Source organism: Coloeus monedula (assembly GCF_965178545.1).
Source record: "Coloeus monedula genome assembly, chromosome: 20".
Taxonomy (NCBI): Eukaryota; Metazoa; Chordata; class Aves; order Passeriformes; family Corvidae; genus Coloeus; species Coloeus monedula.
In genome coordinates, this window is record NC_138800.1 from 3,647,886 (window position 1) to 3,669,009 (window position 21,124).

At 42.9% G+C, this 21,124-nt stretch overlaps 1 protein-coding gene across 1 annotated transcript in view; it reads right to left on the minus strand.

The window, feature by feature from the left end:
- The window catches only part of LOC309580564 (sphingosine-1-phosphate transporter SPNS2-like), a 134,741-nt gene that overhangs the window by 46,565 nt on the left and 67,052 nt on the right, over window positions 1-21,124 (minus strand). Inside the window, exons 4-6 of the mRNA XM_082294628.1 lie at window positions 5,118-5,269; window positions 3,227-3,293; window positions 501-643 (exon numbers count right to left, since the gene is read on the minus strand). Coding sequence (XP_082150754.1) covers window positions 501-643; window positions 3,227-3,293; window positions 5,118-5,269 — 362 coding nt within the window. The remainder of the gene's footprint in view (window positions 1-500; window positions 644-3,226; window positions 3,294-5,117; window positions 5,270-21,124) is intronic.

Here is a 21,124-nt window from a genome sequence, read left to right on the forward strand (position 1 = left end):
CAAGTGCCCAAGCACATTCAGTTCTCATGGATTCAGTCACACATGGTTGTATAAACACATATCTTGAAACTTGCTGCAGTGCAAGCTTCTGTGTGTTTTTTTCTCTTAAATTGCTAAAACTCTTTTTCCCCTCAGCAAAATAGCTCTTTCAAAGAAGAAAAAGGATCTAAGTGTCTGAACAACAGTGGCACAACAATTAATACAGGAACACAGCAATTTCTACACTTCAAAAGCCCTGATTTGTGTGAAGTATGAGCCAAACAAAGCGGGCTTTTTCTTAGATGTCAATCTTGGAAAGGTTAGAGCAAAACTTGGAATCCATCATTGTCACAGCAGTCGATACCTCATGTAACTGTGATTTTCTTTCCTTGGTCCACAGACTAAACTTCCTGCAACTCCCTGCATGTCGTCACTTTCCAGTCTCACCATGCTAAATCCAGACCATTGGATGTTCCAATTACACATTAGAGGCAAAACATGGTTATTACTAGTGCTCTTACTTTCTAATCAATGCTTTCATGTCTCTCAACCATGAAGTTCGAGCCTTCAGCTGCCCCCCAAGTTGTTCAGCATTTCCTCTTTTAGCAGCAGGCACAAATATCAAGATGAGTGTCCCTGTTATCATTCCTAGGAGTGGAGATACCTGCAAGAAAGGAGCAGGGAATTAGCACAGGAGTCAGGAGGGTTTGCTTTGACTGGTCAGGAAGAAGCAGAACACATCAGTTTGGTTTCAGTGACTGTTCCTCACAGCCAGTCAGAACCTGTGAGCATCGAGGCATCTGCTCCTTTCCTTCCTCCATGTCATTCCCTGGACTCTCTTATCTCACTCCGGAAACATGCAGCTTTGAAAATACTCTCATTAAGGCACTCCCATTGTGTTAATAAGTACCAAGATTCATCCAGACATGATTCTTCAGTGATGTTTAACTCTTTGGAAACCTACTCCCAGCTGGACTAAGAGATCAGCTGGTTTCTAGGTGAGTGCAGAAACCTTTAAAAGGCAATCAGACCAGCTGAAAGATTTCTGGATGTAGGGAACATGCTGGCTTTGAAAATCCTTGCTTGACATACATCCCTCTTCCAGCTAACCCACAATGGCTTCCTATTTTCAGGCATCTTCCTCAGGTTACCTCAGTACAACAGACCAAGAAAAATAGAAAATTCAGGCTGGAACATAGGAAAACAACAAATTCAAGGGCTTGGTTTTCCAGTATCCGATCCTTTCTCCCAAGCACTAGGCAAACATACAAAGATCCCAGTGTTTTGCAAGCTATAAAAACTATTCTTGTTTTTACACTGAAATTCCATTATTGTCAGAATGGAAAATAGTTCCATCAGGAAAACAGGACCATGGATTTCACTGAACTATCATCTCATCTAGATATGCTATTTAAAAAATGAATTCCTGTTCCAAAAAAAATATGCTTCCATTATTAACCTGAGAATGGCCTTTACACATGGAGCAGTGTTTCATGTCCAAAGATGACAAACACACAATCCTTCTAGGGAATGAAAGACAAAAGTATTTCAGAACTTAAAAACCAGGAAAATCCCTCATCCAGGAATACACTGAAGCCTGATACAGTATCCTTATGACAGCTGAACACAAGACACAGCACTGGTAAAAAATATTGGAAATGCTGTTTTTTCTACAGCCAGATGATTTCAAGTCTCTTTGATTTTTATCTAAAAAATTTTATCTTAAGTACCCACCAAGACAATATCCATGAACACTCAGTAACGCTCCAGTGAAACATTTGCTTTATTGTTAGATCCAGGGACAAAGCTGCCACTTGCCCACGTGTCCTTCTGTCTTTTTCAGCCCACTGAAGTATGGATTATTCCTGACCTCTTCTGGATTTGGAGCCCACAGGAGATCATAGAGGGAAGCATCATCTTGGGGAATCATTCCCATCTTGCAAGAGCACAGTAATTGTCATAGGGATGGAAGCTGCTTTACCCTGATGTCTGGAAGCTTTTTCTGTGTGCTGTGTGACTACAAAAACTGAGCAATGGTGTCCAAAGCAACCATCAGAGATGCGTGCAGCTCATCAGATGCCCCAGATTTTGTACAGCCAGGGAATCCTGCACCAATGTGTCATTTATAGTGGAAATCATGACTTGTAAGGGATACAGTCTTGCAGATATTCTGGATTTCTCAGGGTAACTGTGAAGACACCATCTGAAAAGTCCCTAGTGATGATCTCTTTGCACAAATTAACCATTTGGGTTTTACAGACAGGTTTGGGCTTTCCAAGAACGCTCCAGTTAAAGCCCACTGACCAGAGGAGGGGCTTTGGGGCTCTCACTCCTTGTGTTGGCCTCTGTTCAAAAGTTCATGTTGCTCTTAAATATTTCTGCTGTCTAATGAGGCAGCATCCTCTTGGTGGGAAGATGTAGGCTACTCCACTTTCCACTCCAGGTGCATAGCTGGAAACTGCCCTCTACTTTCCCAGCTACATATGAACTGTTCATGGTGATGTTCCCAGTTTTGCTTACCTGGGGCATGGCCTGTGTCACAGAGGGCATGTTTGCTTCAGATGGGAACCCCTGTATTTCTTCACCTGGTGTTATAAACAGTGTTGGCTTGAGCTTCATGAGATTCATGGTCTCCATGAAGTGCCAGAGCCAAAGAATGCACCTCACGTGCCACCCACAGCACCAAAGGTCAGAAACCAGTTCTGCTGGGCCACTTCCTCTCAGCTCTTTCAAGACATCTTTGTGTGCAGAAGCTGTTTGTGAGTATGTGATTGGAGTGGATTGTCTTTTCAGCCCATTTATCAGGGTCCCAAGAGGTTAAAATAGAAGGAAACTGACTGTCTCAGGGCAGAAAAACAAGCGGAAACTGGAACAAAGTGTTTTTTCCTCAAAGCAGGAAGCCATTCTCAGAGTTTCTTGACAGCAGGGGACTGAAAGACTGTGGAGTTGATTTAAGGCCAATGTCTCGTCTTCCTGTCCCCATCAAGAAGTCATGATTGATTTATTGATAACAAAGTGATTGGAAAATTCTTGCTCCTAAGCAGGGAAAACACCAAGTCCCACAAGCCAAGCCCACATACCTTTGCTTAGAGAGTGCATCTGCCATGCACTTAACATCCACAGATGTAATTCCCAATACTTTACCTTCCAGATATAATAACAGGTTGAGCCATTGTGTGATGGAACTCTTCCTAACACCAATCAACCAACCAACTCTCATTAAGATGTGTCATTAAGAGGGACTTACCCGCAGTGCCCAGTGCCAGTCTCCAGCAACCTGCTTCACACTCGACCCAGTGATGTATCCCAAGCCACTGCAAGAAAGGCCAAGATGAGAGTTGGTCAGAGCTTTAAGTGTGCCACAGTCATAGCTGTTCTTAGACAAAGGCAAAGAGAGGCATACCAACTGTGTGTCCTCAGCTCTCTTGTCCTACAGGAAGAAATATGGGGATTGAAGCAGATGGTGACTAGTACGTGACTCTACCCAGCACCGCTGATCTAAAAATGTCCAAATCTGATGGAAATTTGGAAGTTTATAGCTGACCTTTCAATCTATAGTGGATGGAAACAAAAACTCAAACAAGATTTATTTCCCAATTTCATTTCTACATCAGGCCTTTCTCTGTGCTAATATGAATATTAAACAATTTTATGTTCAAGCTTTCAGTTAAAAAGTGCCCTTCAAGGACAGATAATATTCCATCACCAGATTTTTTTTTCTTGCCACTTAATAGTACTTGGTTCTAATTATGCAGGAAGAGACCATTTTCTATTAGCTTGGAAGAAAAACCAAGAAGAACATGCAAGAAGTTTGATGAGAGACCTTCAGCCACATGTAAGACAAAAGGTGCATCACAAGAGACTGATGGTGAGCATAGCCACGTTTCTCTCAACATGAACTGAAGGTAAATAACCTTTTTCACAACTGCTGCATTTGTTGCTGAGATTGCCTTGGCTAAAAGTTGCCAGGATTGCAGTGGGGCAACCATGAGCCACCCCTCGCCCTTACTGAAGAGTCTGCTAAGCTTTGGAGGTTGCCAGCTACAACCTCCCCAAAACTGGACATTTTACCAAGACAGGCCCCAAATCAAACCGTGAATCATCACAGACTGGTTTGGGATATAAGAGACCTTAAAACCCATCCAGTTCCACCCCGTGCCATGGGCAGGGACACCTGCCACCATCCCAGGTTGCTCCAAGCCCCGTCCAACCTGGCCTTGGACACTTCCAGAGATGGGGCAGCCCCAGCTTCTCTGGGCAACCTGTGCCAGGACCTCCCCACTCTCACAGGGAAAGAATATTTTCCTAACATCAAATTGAAAGCTCTTTCAGTTACAGCCCTTGTCCTATCCACCATGGTCTTGTAATCCATGCTGCTGCTGGATATTGAGATAATGAAGTCCCAGAATCAGGCTCAACAGGAGGAATATTTGTAATTTCTAGTTCACTGAATTCTCTATGTGAATACCTGGAATCCTTGGTCCTCTTGGCAAAATATTCTTTTCACCAGTTAAGTATCTGTTTCTCTCTTCCTCCTCACAAATGGATGTTTGCGAGTTTTATCTCATGGGTAAGTGTTCCAGCTTGTAAAATGCACTACCAGAAATTTTCTCTGAGTTTGGAACATGTTGCCCATGTATTCCCTCCTGGTAATGAACCCATAATGCCCCTTTTGCACAGGATGTTGTCCAGCTCTGGGAATTGGTATACAAATGATGCAAAGCCAGCCTGCCAACAATCTCACAATAGATGGTCAGCCACTATTTTAAAAAATAAAAATAATGACAGATTCCCTCCTGTCCCAAAAATCAGATACTGTGTTGAGCTGATAAGGAAACTCAACTGAAAGAAAAAGTCAGCTAAAGTATTTTGATTCCATTTCCACCCCATTGCTGTAAAAAAGTAGGAAAAAAACCGAAACAAACCAACAACAAACTTCCCATCAGTTCCCAAAAGTCACACATGAACCGGTAACAGGGCCAAAAGAGAATCTAATTCCTGCAACTAATTAGTCACTGCTCACAATATTTTCCTGTCTAAACCGTTCCAACCAAAGTCAAGAACTATCATCATTAGCAATTTCAGATCTGTGTGAGTTTATTTAAGAGAAAAGCCAAAACCAGATTAAAGAACCTTACCTGCCCAGAGGAATTGCAAAGTAGAAAACAGACAGCATAAGGGTCCTCGTGTTCTTGGTGAACAGGTCTCCGATGATGGTTGGTGCAATAGTGGAGTAACTCGCTTCACCGATGCCAACCAAACCCCGTGAGAGAACAAGGAGCCAGAAATACTGAGAAAAGAAATATAAACATCAGCAGGTCCCCCCTCAGCTTGTTAAATTCAGGTTGGACAACAGTCAAGGAAATACAAATTCATGTGACTGGAAAATGATCCTCCTGTATATGCTTATTTTTTAGAACTTCAGAGTTGTTTCACATTTGTCTTTTGCCCAGAAGAAAGGGACTATATTTTTGGTGAAGATTTATAGGCATGAAAAAAACCTAATAATAAAACGTTTACTCAGTGACACTCAAGAATATATTTTAAAAGAGGCAGAAGACCCCCAGTTTGTTCCCAGGTCCCAGCTCACACTTGCTAAGCCTGAGTTGGAGAGGTCTGGGGAGGTGGGTGATTGTAAAAATCCCTGCTCTGGGATCCAGAAACAGCAACTCCTGCCAAGCACAACCCACCCTCCCCAGCGTGCCAAGGACAGGTTCTGACTGTGGAATCCTGAAGGCTCTTCAAGGCTGGGAAAGAGTTGAACCTGCAATCCCCCCAACTAAATGTCTTCCTTCATTAAAAACTATGGAATAATGTCATCTTTCAAAGGTGCTAAGCACCCATCTCACTCCACTTGCCTTGAACAGCAAGAGACACCTCCCCAAAACTCTCAGAGGAGACCTGAGCTTTACTGGGAACGCCAGGAACATTTGTATGCTCGATAAGCAGGCCCTGCAGGGAATGACTTGGAGCCACCCAGGGCAGGGGCATGAAGGAGGCATTCAGCTGCCCAGGGAACTACCTGCCTTTCTGGGTAAAGGGCAATGCCACAGAACGAGGATATACTTCACATTCAGCACAACACCATCTAAAATGGACAAAAAGGAATTGTTTATCTAATAGAATTTTCTTAATGGCTCTCAAGCAGCACTTTCGGGAACTGCAAGGACCTGATTTGCCACCTAAGCTCCTTCACTGCCCCTGCAGTTTTCTGGGTGCTGCTGAGTGCAGGCTAAGACACAGTGCTTTGATGCCTGAATACCTGATACATGAGCACAAGCAAATTCTCAGCCATCTAAGCAGCTTGAGCTACACCCACAAGTAATTGCAGGGGCAGAAATGAAACAGTCAATGCAGAAAGTTGTAAGCACAGGGAAATCTATTTCTACAAATGTAACCTCTACAAATCCTCAATTTACTGTCATTACTCTATAGATCATTTGTGAGAAGAACAGCAGGGATTTAAATGGAAGGAAGGCAGGTTTAAATTAGATATGAGGAAGAAATTATTCCCCGTGAGGGTGGTGAAGCCCTGGCCCAGATTGCCCAGAGAAGCTGTGGCTGCCCCAACCCTGGAAGTGTCCAAGGCCAGGTTGGACGGGGCTTGGAGCAACCTGGGACAGTGGAAGGTGTCCCTGCCTGTGGCAGGGAGTAGAACTGGATGGGCTTTAAGGTCCCTTTCAACTCAAACCATTCTATGATTCTATGCTTATGATATGTCCTTAAACATGAAAGTGCTTTGGGAGTAATTAGCAATTACTGATTCTCCTTCTTCAGATAGGAAAAAGTCAAGGAAAATGACTGATTTTGTGCCCTACAGCAAAGCCAAGCTAAAGTATAACTCTCATTCACAAACATGGAAAATGTCATGCAGACACCAAACCACATGCCTCAGTCTCATATATATCCATCAGCAGACCAAAATGTACCACTGATGTGTTTGCATTGTTTTCCTCACTGTAAGCCCTGGTTGAAAAGAATATTTTGAGGATTCCAATAGCCACAAAAACAAAGTACTTTTGTGTACTCTTCACTTCCTCATATTTTGGTGTGAGTTCTGGAGTAATACCCATTTTCTGCAGGAATACAAGTTCCTTGTTTGCTGGCAGGGTGTGTGCAGTGCTGCTGGCATTCATACACCTCCCAAAGCTGCACATACGTAACTCACACACGTGGGTGTGAGCAGAAAGGGCAGTACTGTGACTCAAGTGCTGTAATTTATGTCAATTACCCAACACGCAACCACTCCACTGCAGAAATATGCTGGCAGCCATTGGTGCACAGGTAACCAATGTATTTGGAATGAGCAACAGTATTTATAACGTGCTGAAAGGCTTAGTCATGCAGAATTAGAAAGCAGGGAACTGGAGGCTGCCTGTGGTTTCTGAGCAGGTTTAGATCTGGATCACACAGAGGGTGACAGGCAAAGTAGTCACCTGCCTGGGATGAGCATGGACAATGCTACTTACACCTGGAGAATGACAAGTTTGTAAATGCACTGGATGTCCCTCAAATTTGAAATACTTACAGAAAAATGACACAATTTTGTGCTCACCAACCAGTATCACTCCCAGTGAACGCACTGGACAGGAATTTCCTCCAAACAATGTTGTTAGAAGGTTACTCTTACAATCCTTGCACAAAGCAGGAAAACTGTATCAAGTATTCCTTTTGTGGTACAGTGACTCAGTTTCATCAATACCATGAAATCAGATGCTCAATACAAAGAAATCATCTGCATTCACTCTTCTCTCTCAGTTCCTCCTCAAATCCTCCTCCCTGGCTTATTCCATGCTGACACACTCCAAATATCTGTTTAATATTTAAACTATGTTCTTTGAAGCAGTGGTATTCCAACTTAAGTCATGAGATTTTGACTTAATCTGGGAATAAAAGCAACCTTAAAAAGCATAATCCACATAACGACCTCAATAATATTGCCCTTCTGAGATCAATATTAAAGACTATGGACCGTGCAGCCATTAAGTTGTGACAACTAGGCTAAACATACAAAAATCTAAAATAATTTAGGGAATTATTTATGGTCGGTTTTATACTGTGTCTGGTTTTGGAGCTCTATAGCTAGGATTAAAGAGCTAATACCTCTTCTTACCAGTTCTTTGGGATCTTTGGCTAGTATGGACCCTGTTGGAACTTATATGATAAAATTAATTTGTTAAAATGAGCTGGGACACCCTATCTTCCATCTCTAATCAGTCACTCAAAACTTATGTTTTAGTTGTTTCTGAAGAGGGACAGCTGGGGAGATCCCCATGACAAAAAATGGTCCCATCCATGATGGGCCTTGTCTTTTTGTTTTTCATATAAGAAGAAAACCAGAAACAACAAAACAACTCTAAAATTCTTATGCTGCTGCTCATTTGGACCACAGGCATTTCACGAACCACTCAGAAATTGGTCCCAAAACCACTCCATATGTAATACAGACAACTGCTATTTTTTGTGTACATTTATACACATGCACCCATAGGAACATCCCTTTTCCTCTCCAAGTGTATGTGGACATGACAACCTGCACAAACACATGGCAAAGTCAGATATTCCGCATGCTGAGGAAACTCTCTTCTCCTCCACAGCTGTAGCAGGACACCTCTGCCATTTCCTCTGCACTGGATTTTCGCCCCACTGCTTTTCCATTTATGTCCTACCTCAAGGTTCTCAGGAATTTAATGGGACAAAAAGGGCTGACACCAGTTCAATACTGTCTGTGCTCAAAAGCAGAACAGGCAGCTCAGACTTTAACTGAATTTCACTGTTCCCTAAGTAGAAATTGATATATATTGAAGAAGCTTGTTCCTTTCTATATGACTTGGGAACTCTTCTGTAATTTGTTCGTCTGTGCAAGTAGGTCTCTGGCAGGCAAACTGAAAATAAGTGAGTCAGCTTTCAGGACCTGACCTAATTCCTTCCCCATAGGTTAAGCCCAGCAACCTCAACATTTATCACCTCAGTAGTGTTTTTCTAAAATGAAATGCTTGAACCTGAAGTTTTTTTGAAACAAGGCACTATTAGAGCAAGCAATTAATTTGTCTTTAATTTTGGAAAGCAGTCATATCAGAGACTGTCTGCACCTCCGTGAGACCTGCCAACACTTCCTGGTTTGGAGAGATGAAATGGTTTTTTTGGAATGAGTGCATGGCATCAATCCCCCTCCTTGCCTGTGTGTCAGCCCAAAGTGCAGCTCCATGGCTGTGCCAAGATTCCGCTGCCACCAAGGCACCTGCCTGGATGTGACACTGGAAAGGGACACCTGAACCACACAATGTCACTGCTATGAGCTCTGGGAGCAATTCAGAATGCAAAAAGGCTTCCAGTCCCTTTCTCCAACTTGTGTGGCTGGTGAGACACAAGCCAGGGAAGATTCCGTTCACAATAAACCATCAACATATGGAAAGAATGGTGGCTGCAGAGACCCAGAACTGCCACAGCCTTCCTGGGAATTTCCCTTCAAGAGATGACATCACCAGAAATTAATGCATGGAGAAAGCACTCATTCCTATGAATGTGAGGTACAAAAGGTCAATGGACCTGCTCTCTTCTTCCCATCTCCTAAATGTATAGAAGGAAAAACACTCTCTAGCCATAAAGCAAAAGAAACCACATTCCTCAAAATAGAAGTGAGTTTCAGAAGGGATACAAGTCCTTATGCCTTGGGGATGTGCCAATAAGGAATAGAAAACTCTACCTACCACCTTCTACATTTCTTAAACTATCAGCAAGCCACAGACAACAACAGTGACAGATCATGGGGTCCAAGGGACCTGGTCTCCTTACTGTCACCAGTGTTACCAAACACCAGAAGCTATGGATGTGACACAATCCTTCCAGAATTTACATCTGAAAAAAAGATTTTGTGGTTGGAGTTAAATATTTATAGTACAGAACCATTGAATTGTTTAGGTTGGAAAAGACCTCTAAGAACATCAGGTCCAACAGATAAAATGTATGATGTGGTTTCTATTCACACCTTCATACTGACTTTACTCTCAATCTCCTGCACACATAAATGTTTGATGGTCTAGGACACATGACTGGCTTTAATCATGTTTGGTGAAACCTCCTAATTATACATTTATCCTAGTTGTATAGACCATTCAGGGAGTAATATGTGTCTTAAGAGGTCTAATTACAGCTTGAAGTTCTTTCTCTTTTTTTAATTAGTTAACAAAAGGAGTAAAGCCACAGGTCTTTAAAAGATTATCTGCCAGTGGTAAACCTATAATCTGCCAAATATGTGTACAACTCTGAACCACCAGATTTACTGTCTAAAGAATCATATGATCCTTAAGCTTTGGTTATTAAGTATTTGCATTTGAATGTGGAATAGCTTGTAAAGGTCTCAAAAGAAGCTGAACACACGCTGCTTTCAGATGAGGGACACATGGACTGAGGAGATCCCACAGACAGAGTCACTCCAGAGTCACAAATTCCTGTATGTGCACAGCACCAGTGCAAACCATGCTTAGAACTGCTGTTGCTGGTTTAAAAGAAGGACCTTTTATAGCACCTGCAACTGTACCTTCCCTGTGTGAGGATGTTGAGTTAAACTCCTGTGGATATTGCATTTAGCTGCTGTAAAAGAGCACTCAGTACCATTAAATTCCTCTTTGAGCTGAGTTTTGCCATATTTTCCTTCTTTTCTTATATAAACATGATGCAAAAATCAAGAATATAGTAGAATCAGGGTTTTCATCCTTTAAAAGAAGATGTGCGTGAAGTCATTCCTACCATGGGCAGCTGGGATTGCCACACAGAGACTAAAATGTGGTGAAATGACAATAAACTGAGAAGAAAGCATTGGGATTGACTAAATTTCCCTGAGTTACACTCCTGGATTTCTCCAGCTGGCTAAGCCTTGCACTAGGCAGCCAGGGTAGCACAGCAGTCACAAGTGAAGTTGGATAAATTTGAGATACTGCAGGAGCCAGTGGAACAAAGTAAACCCCATAGGGCTCAAACACCGATTCAAGGGCTGCACAACAGAGGTTCCCTTTGACAGCTACACTCACATGCAAGAATTTGCCCTCCTTGAGCAGACCCTGCATCTTATGGCCAGGCAAACACCACTTCCTCCTCCACTCCAGTAAGTTTTCCCAGCACTTTGCAAGATTTAAATGGTTAATGATGACACACCACACCTTTTGCCAGAAGATGCACCATTAACCATGAGGTAAGCCAAACCAGGAACCTGCTCTGAGTATCGGGGTGGTGACGAAGAGCATTGACTCCTGCACACTCACAGTACAAATTCCAGCTCATTAGCTGAGAGTCACTGAAGAGTTGAGCACTGGAATGACATTACATATTTGTTTAAACACTAAACGCTCCAGTTCTCTCAGCCCTCCCAGGAATGAGGGGTCACCTTGAAGAATCTGAAAGTTTCAAGTCAAACAAGGACATTGACATAGCATGAGAGACAAGCTGACATTAAACAATGATGTTGATGTTTCAAATTCCATTCTGTGCCTGGCTGGATGACAAAGGCCATAGCAGAGCAGATAAGTCTAAATACATCTTCCAACTTTGTGCACCCCTAAAGATTTATGAATTTTGCATATATATAACCAAAGCACCTGGCTTCCATTGGTGGATACGAGTCCTGGGCCCAAATACTTGATGGGAATTCTATGTCAAATCTAGACACAAAACTCAAAGTCAAATACCTCAACTTTTCAAACATCAATGGTTCTAACTCTTTTCTAATAAAAGCAGAAGAAATATTTCAAAGAGCCAGGGAGGGGCTACATAGTACTGGTGAATTGTTCCATGCTGATCCTGAAGAACATGTCTTCCTGTCAAGTCCAGCCCAGACTTTTAAGTAACTGAATATTTATTCCAAATTTTGGCCATTTGGTGCCTTACCATCGGGGAGATCTTTGAGCAGGAACAAAGGAAGATGAATATCTTTATTGACAAGTAATCTTATCTAATCCCTCACGGGTATTGCCAGCCAAGAGACCCAAATACAAACCAACATGGGGGGAAAACTGTGCACTCAGATGTTTTGTTGATCAGTACTTTTCCCCCATGCTCAGAGGTTGGCTAAGCACTGGTTTCAGGATTTCCTACAACCAAAGGAGTGGGTTATGCTCAGTCTCTGAGTGGTACAAAGGGACCAGCAGGACACATGCTTGGGTGGAGACTGGTTGGAGACAGACTGATGGGTCATCATCTCTGAGTCAGTGCTGAGTGTTATCAGTGTTTATCTGTTTGCTGTAGAGATAGAGGTGCACTTAGAAGTTCATGCTAGAGTTACCTGTCAGATAAATATAACTATGAACCACCCTTCTCACCTCGACCAAGAGTTCTCCCCTTATCAGCCCTGAGTCCCCCACACAGGGCAGCCCTGGGCAGACCCACTGCAGCTGCTGCTTCTTCTGCCATTTGTCCCACTTCAGGGAAGTGATTTGGTTTAGATTCCTCCTTCCCTCATTGCGTGCTGTCACTCACCCATACCTACTTCTCACTCCCCATCCTACAATCACAAATACTTTGTCAGTCACTACTGCACACAACATTTCCCAGAACTTCCATCACCACTGGATTCTATTAAAGTTCTACAGTTTCCTCCCTTCAAATTGAACTCTTGATGCTAAGTCCATCTTCCATCAACATTTTCAAACTGCTCTTCTCCTTGCAAGCACTCCCAGAATAAGAGAATAGCTGAGACTGGAAGGAGTTTTGGAGATAGTCTGGTCCGTGTCCCCTGGTCACAGGAGGATCAACTACAACAGGTTGCTCATGATAATGTCCAATTGAGTTTTGAGTACCTCCAAAGATGGAGGAGCCACAACCACGCTGGACAACCTGTTGCAGTGTTGGACCAACCTCAAAGTAAAATTGTTTCTTCTTATGTTTAAGTGGAATTTCCAGTATTTTAGTTTGTGCCCCTTGCCTCATCTTTTCACTGGGGACCTTTGAGAAGAGTCTGGCTCCATCTTTACACCTCCTATCAGGTATCAATATCCACCAAAGCAGCACTACGGGCTCTGTGGGGACAGAAGCAGTTCTAGAGTGAGGATGCCACTTTGGCAAAGGTAAGCTATTTAAATTCAGTTAAATCCATATGGCAGACACCATCTCACATTTGCTGTGTCTCTGCTGCATTCACACTAGCCAGGTTTTTCTTCACTCCTTTTCCCTTAAGCCTGCTTGGCATAGAAAGTATGCAAGTTTAAATATTTGTGTCTGGCAAAGGATGCTTCTCTCACCCAAAGATCCTTCCATCAACTCTGACAAGCAGGTCACTAAAATTCAAGTGCAAATGCCCCAGGCCTTCCTTCAAGTGTTCACAGATTTTATTCACACATTCACATTAGTTTTATTCATATGTACTTATTCTACGTATGCTGGCTGGAAGTTATAACCGTGTTACAGATGAAACCGCTACACCATACCAAGATTTAACAGCAAGCTACTGAGTTACTGAAACCTTAGTACATTTGATTAATCATTTGCTCAAGGGTCAACACTGAAACCCTTTGCATTTAGGATGGACTTATACAACAGCTTCTAAAGCAGATCTGATTCCTCTACAGCATCCATTTACACTTTGTCAAACACTTCCAAACTTCAGCTCATTTGGATGCATTAAGTGTTCCACTGATTGTCAGCTCGAAACACCTCACCTTTGAACAATTCCCTTTTGGGAAAATTCAGCTGGTACTCAGAGCCCTGCAAGGAGAAAAGAGACTACAGCAAGCAGAAAGAGACCAAAATACATATTTAAATATAGAAATTAGCAAGGGAGATGAAGCAAAGTCCACTCACCTTTCATTTGATTGTCTCTAGTATTTCTTAATGGCTATAGTTTTCCCAGGCAGCCTGTTCAGGCACACTTAATTGAATGTGGAAAGTTTTATTTGGGAATGCACTTAAGATTCTGGCTGATTAAAGCATCCTTATTTTATGAGATTTATATTATTACTTAGTACATAAAAATAACAAATAAAGACTGTAAGAGACTCCTTTTTCACTCATCATACCCTTCAATCAGCAACTAAAGTGTTTAACAACTGCATACCTACAGAGAGGCTCTAAAGTGAAGCACCTGGAGATAAAAAACAAACCCAAACCACCCTGGAAACAGCAAGACTCCCACGGCACTTCTTCCAGAGAGCTGCTTTGCGCTTCACAGGGACAAAAATCTGTGGCAAGGTTTTCTGAGCTATTTGCAAATGTTGAACGTGAAATTCCCTTTCAACACTAAAATTGCAGGGTCTGAAATCCAGGTTCCCATCACTCTCCTGCCTCCAAAGCTGTGGCAGTCCTGAGGGAATCCTCTGTTGCTTTTCAGTCATTTTTGGGCAGCACAAAAAAAAGAGCAAACCCAATTCCCATTCTCCATCTCATTAGGTAGTGTAATTACAAGACACTGGGTGATGAAGCAGCACCACCAGGTCCTGACAATAAACTGAGTTAAGACAAAGCAGCATTTTGGCTCCCTAACTGAAGGGCTTTTCGTTTGATTGACCTGCCCAAAGTAAAAATATTACATGACATGCAAATGGTGGGATTTACATTCTCCTCAGTTTAGTTTCTTGGTCATAAATACTGGATTAATGGCAGGGATCTGGGATGCAATTGGGAGGAAGGTATCAGGTTGCTCACTCACCAAACCCCATCCGGCAGATGCATCACTGCTGTAAAACAGACCTTAAAGAAAAAGACTGATGTTCAAATAAATCACAGGGATCATGAAGAGCCCCATGTTCCCAGTGCCTGGTAGAAGACAGAGTTAAAACACTTCTTTTCATCCTTGGCTCTGATGTAAGGCCCACAGGAGTCCATGGCCCTTCATATGGCTGAAATAGTGGTCATTCATCCCTGTTACAAAACCATTACACCAGAATGTATCTTCCAAATTGGTTTCCCTGAGAACCTTGATAGCTCTGGGTTGGAAGCAAATGGTTGCTTTTTGTTCCAGATCTGTCAGGTGGGACACACTTACCAGCACTTGCCTCAAATATTTCTGGCATTAGGCACTATCACGGCTTCCTTCCTGAGACGTGCAAACACAGCCATAATCACTAAAATAGGGATTGGGAGAAATACAATGTATTTTTGCAACTGTGGAAACACTGCAAGGTTCTTGACACACACAGGTTCCCAAATGCAGCTGGAATATGGGCTGGCATTCACTGAACCAAAGCATATTCACAGGTAGTAACAAGCTACTGTGTCCCAGCCACAGCTGAGCCACAAGCAAAGCCTAAATCCAAGCAACAAACAGATGACAGATTTTTCAGAATGAACATGTCCAGGTATTGATACCTAGCACTAACAGCATCTCCACCTCCAGTGATGCCTACAGAAACATGTGAGATCCAACCCCTTTAACACGATGGGCTGTCTTGGCTTACACTCTTTGGTTTGGACCAATTCTTAAGCAAAAATTTACTCAAATCCATCATTGGATTGGAGGTTCTTGGCGAGCACAACCCCATGTCCCTATCCCTGAAACCATTGCAGAAACTGTGATTTCTCAGGACCCTTTGAAAAAAGCATCAGCCAACTGACTGAGACAACCAGGTGTGAACACTTTGCTCTCACTAGATGCATTTTCCAGTGTAGAATAAGTTTTGAGAGACTGTGAAGGACACATTTTAATGGAATCCCTCAAGGTTTAAAGGAAATTAGCACAAAGTTCCAGGTCCTGCAGTTTTCCCCATACTGTTGGTTCTGCTGATTCTTGGCCTACTTTGCTTTGCATATGCTAAAAAAGTCAAGTACACCAGCAGGTCAGCTCTTGCAGGCAACTTTGCTGAAGAACCATTTAAATCATTCCAAACTCTGATTTTTATTTGTTCCTGCTTTCTGTTTTCACGCTTCCCTGGCTTGCTGACTCAATCAAGATCCAGAAGCCTCCGAGAAGTGTGTGGAAGGCTGACCTTGCAGTATGTTTGGCCCACATCTGAGAGATGTCTCACTTTTAGCATCAGATTTCCAGAGAGAAACTGGTGCATCTACCAATTCCTTCCACTTAGGAGTTGCTTCTTATTCATGATCTTCCTTGAACAGTTGTCATGCTCCTTTTTGAAGTGTTATTAATTGACAAGGTTTTGTCGTGCTGTAGCTTAATTTCATTCTCTAAATTCAGCCTATTTGACAAAATGACAGCCTATTAAACCACACTAAACACATTTGGATGTTTTGTGACTATCTTCTCATGAGACTTCGTCAATCATGTTTTCAGACTTGATGATCAGCACCACTCCCAGGGATTTCCAGCTCAAAATCTATTACATAGGGTTGAGATTAGTACTCTAATTCAACTTATCTGAATTGCAAATGCAGTGTTTTGTGTAGCCTGGGAACTTTATGCATTTAAAAGAAATGTCAACACTTCAAAAGACTAATTTAGCACCTGGTACTGTAAGACATTTCCCATCTTCCCACTATTTGCACATGACTTAGAACATAATGGTCCTTTTCCTAGCCTTTATGCACAACCCAGGAGGCCACAGACAGTGTGGCCATTGAGGAAGCAGTTACACTTCCCAAGGAGTGACTGATGCTTTTGGATCAGCAGGCAACCAGGAGCTCAGCCAAAGAAAAGCTCAAATCCATACTTTTGCATCTGAACAGAAGCTAGAGCCTGAATAACACATTCTCTCTCTCCTGCATTCTGTTTTTCAGAACAATATGCACAACCTTCAAGAACCACCCTGCTAATAGAAAGTTTAGATTTGTTTCCAGGCCTCCTAATGAGCCTAAACCTGGGATGAAGGGATTATTTTCTCTGTGAGGCATCATTAACCAAATTCTCCTAAAGCATCCTGCCTCCTCCCAAGGCATAAGCTTCAAGAACATCCATAAGCTGCCTCACTTATATGCTAAACACATGTCAGTTTACAGCCTTCAAAAACGGTAACATTGCTCCAGACCCATATCTGAACACCTCAGTAGATCATGGAGGCACACGTTCTACACCACCACCTTGGCACCCTCTCTGTACCCTCAATACACAGCTAGTTGGGAAGCTTATTCCCAAATTAACAGGACCACCCAGGCACTGTGGCAGTGACTTGCTCTGTCTTCTGAACTCGTTTGACCAAGCCAGACATTCCCCTGTTGGAAGCCCAGCATGCATCCATGGACCCCACATCAGGAATGACTCGTGTTCCTCAGGCCACAACACTACTGCAAGGATCCTGTTAGGCTGATAGGAAATTTTACAATTCCTTTATATTTAAACATTTGCTTGGAAACTTACATGCAGCACTACTACTTTTTTTGTTTATTTTTTTCACACCAACTGATTATATCCCAGTCTATTTAAGGAGCATTTTCCCTTTCTTCCGTTCCTTCAATGTTTTGAACAAGGCTGATCTTAAGATACTGTAATAATTATTTATAAAACATAATGCTAAAGCATTATAGAGACTTCCACTTCCACAGAATTGAAGAAATAAGATATCTTTTGTGTTCCATCAGCATGCCCTGGGGTTAGGCCTGTGCTGCAGCATGACAAGCAGAATATACATTTTAACAGACAACACAAGAAGAAGGAATGTTTCCAAGACACACACAGCCTGGAAAGAAAACAAACATGCCTTCTTCCCTCTGCCTCCTCAGCAAGTAACTGAGGTAACTTGCTGAGGCCCAGGTGAGATTTCCTGCTCAGGTACAACAAAAGCACGACAGGTGGGATGTTACAGCAGGCTTCCACACCATCCATTAACTGACACAGCAGATCAACTTTCCTACTTTTTAACCTAGAGACTATCAATTCAGCTTTCTGCAAAAAAAATGGGACAAACTTGTAAAGGTCTTTGACCTGCAAAAATCTTTCATGCACCATGCTGTTGTCTCTAAGCATTTCCATGATCCAATGAAACAGCACCAAATATGTGTTGATGTAGGATCTGACTTAATTCCCACAAAGACACACAAAAGCTTCCCACAGACTTCCAAAGAAGGAGCTGAATCAGAACCACAATCACAGACCCTGTGATAATGGTTTCAACATCTTCCAGTAACCCAGATAACAAACAGCTCTCTGAAACAGGACAGGCAATTAGAGGGGGCCCCCGCTGAGACCCCGTGCAAATTAGCCTTGAGCTTTGAGCCTGTTTCTTGATGCTCACCCAGCACAAACGTCTGTCCACCTGCTCTAGAAAGTGCCTGAGCTCTGAGAGGCAGGTCTGGCATTTCAGTGCAAGGCACTGCCCTCATTCCACTGCACTGGAATCGCAGCCTCTGCAGCAGTACACAGGGGTGAGCTGCAGGTGAATTCTGACAATCAGCAATGGAAACATCTCTTCTATCAACATCCACAACGTTTGATTTGGGTTTGCGTGATTTCAGACCAATAAATGACCTAAAAGAAGTGGCAGAGGGCAGGAGGCACATTTATGGACACATAGCTGCACATAGCTGGAGTGATTTGAGAAATTTGAATAGGACATGCTAGACTGACTCCACCTGGGGAAGGTGGGACGTGGGGGGTGCATCTTGTTTGCTCTCAGGTCCCAGAAGGGAGAGCAAAACCATTCCTGTTCCAGACATTCTGCAGATGGGAAATGCAGTGTGTGGTAGAGATATTCCTTATGATAGTTATTTGAAGTTCATTTTTCTCATCACAGGAATAAGCTTCTGAGTAAGCTTTGGAACTGTGCTGTGTCTCTCTCCTGGCAGCCATCACCAGCTGTGTTTTCAATAACTCTTCCCAAATGCTTCACAGATACACGGACACAGATACTGGATGGAAAAAAACCAACACGGAGCAGAAAATACAATAGCTCAATTTCTGATAACACCTTCGAAAAGCTGCCTCCTCTCATAGATTGGCTTTTTTTGGGTCTGATGCTCTGAGAACACCTTAATCTGGTTTTCATTTATAGTTTCCCTTGGAAGAGCGACAGGTACAAAGGGACAAGGTACGAATATAAAACAACCGGGAGACAAACATGACTAATTCTGCACTCTACAACTATTTCATTTATATAGATCTTTTCCCAACACTTCTGTCTTAGGTTGGCAAAATCTGAGGGAACAATGAAGAACCAAGATTCAAGAGTTCAAATTGTTGCACTTGTCTGTCCAAGAGATGTTCTTGCAGCAAACCAGTTTCCCACACAGTATTTGGAATCAGCTGTAAGAAAGATGATAGCAGACTTGACAGATGCCCAGAATAGTTTAAGACCAGCTCAGTCAGTGCTCCATTATTAAAGGAATAAACAATAGTGTACCTTTTCCTACAGTACACCTCATATAATCCATATGAAAAGATGCGAGATAGTAAAACTTACAAGAGCACTGGGAACAGCTCTTGGAAAGAACAGCAGGTGCCTTCTTGCTATTGAGGGGGCAAAGAAATGGTGCCTTTCCATTTCTGCATGGTGGTGATGCTGGGTTAATGTCTGGACTTCACCATCTCATAGGTCTTTTCCAGCCTTAACAATTCTATAACTCTAAAAGGGGCTGTAGGAATGATCTCTCTTTAAACTACCTCCTTTCAGACATACAGGGGAGGGACAGTAAGGCAGAATCAGTCCATAAAGAATTGCACTCTGCAGTGTAAAGCAGAGATGAGAGCCCTTATCCTCTCCCTCTCTACTGGGGCTTCTGAGCCACCTACGCCCAGCACAGCACCTCCTTCCCCTGGCACTCACTGACCCACAGCTCCACTGTGGGGAGGAGGGAGCTCTGATAGCTGGAAGGAGATGCACAGATTACTGCATCTCACTTTAGAGAGCAGAGGCAGAGCAGGAGGAGGCTGCAGGTACTTTGTGGTGCAGGGGGGCATTAGGGCGACACAAAGGGCTGGAACTGCAGCTCAGAGTGATTTGGGAGCTGACACCACCCCCAGAGAGAGCACCAGCACTCATCTGACCTCCTTCTGATAAGAGAGTTCACAGTAGGCAATATTTTTCCTGAGCAGTCTAGCAAAGGGCAAGTGTGCAGAAATCCAAATGTCAACAGCACGTGCTCATCTGCAGGGCTCCTGTGCCACATCAAAGCTGGCAAAACACAGCAGAGCCAACCAAGAGCTTTGGCCACAAACCTCTTTCGTTAGTTCCAGCACCACTTCTGTGACAGCCACAGGGCCTGCCAGGAGCTGCCTGTGAGGGAAGGGACTGAATGCACATGCAGCTGACTTCCCAAAGTTGCTGGGAGAATCCCTTTTGCCTTTTTTCTACAAGAGAGTTCTGCTCAAAAATAATAGGCCGGAACAGTAGGATATAAACATTCCAGTAATTCATGGTGACTTCAAAGACAACACTCAGTCTCCTCCTTACATACAAAACGATGGCTTGGGGATTTTGGTTTTGTTTGTTTCTGTTTCTCAAGCTGTGGATTTATCCTGCACAGTGGAACCACAGGCACAGGAGCTGTATGTTTTATATTACAACTTCTGGCAGAGCGCTTAAGGCTTTTTTTTTCTCCTGTAGTGAATCATCACGTGTAGGGGGTGGTTGGATTATGTTTATGTTTTTTAAAATCAACCCAGCTAACCATTTGTTCCATACTGCACACAATTTGTTGCTTCTGTTTTAGAAACTCCTTGAAAGACAAGCTTTGGAAATAAAAATACATCTGGCAAGTCTGAAAGACAGGACTTGAGCAAGCACTGCAGACTAAATGGAACTCCACCATGGACAATTTGCCTCCTCTTCCAGAGATAAATCAAAAGAAAAGGAAAAGAAAATAACACTAGGGGAAACACCTATCCAGAGTTAAACTGCAGTGGGAGCAAAAAGGTTTTATTGTGTCAGCTATATCAAAATCTGAACAGAAATATTTACCAAGAACTGGAAAATTCAAAAGCACATTCCTGGTTTACCTTGTTAATTCTTTGCTTTTCCATTTCCCAGCTTTCTAGCATGTGCAGCTCTGGTGTCTCCCAGCCAACCTACGTTACCACAGCCTGCTCTGGCTGGTTATTATGTGCTCTTGGTCTCCCAGCCTAGTGGAGCAAAGCCTTTGCTCATTTGTAAAGCAGCACCCCTTTTACACAGAAATATGCTTTATTCAAGGTATTTACATGGACATAGAAGTATTTTAGAAGACTAGAGAACAGTCTGCAAATTTCCACCTCCAAGCTCTTTCTTGCTCTAAGATAGTGGCATCTGCCCACAAGGGAGAGGGGTCCTGATGTCCCAGAGGGTTGTGCCAAGAG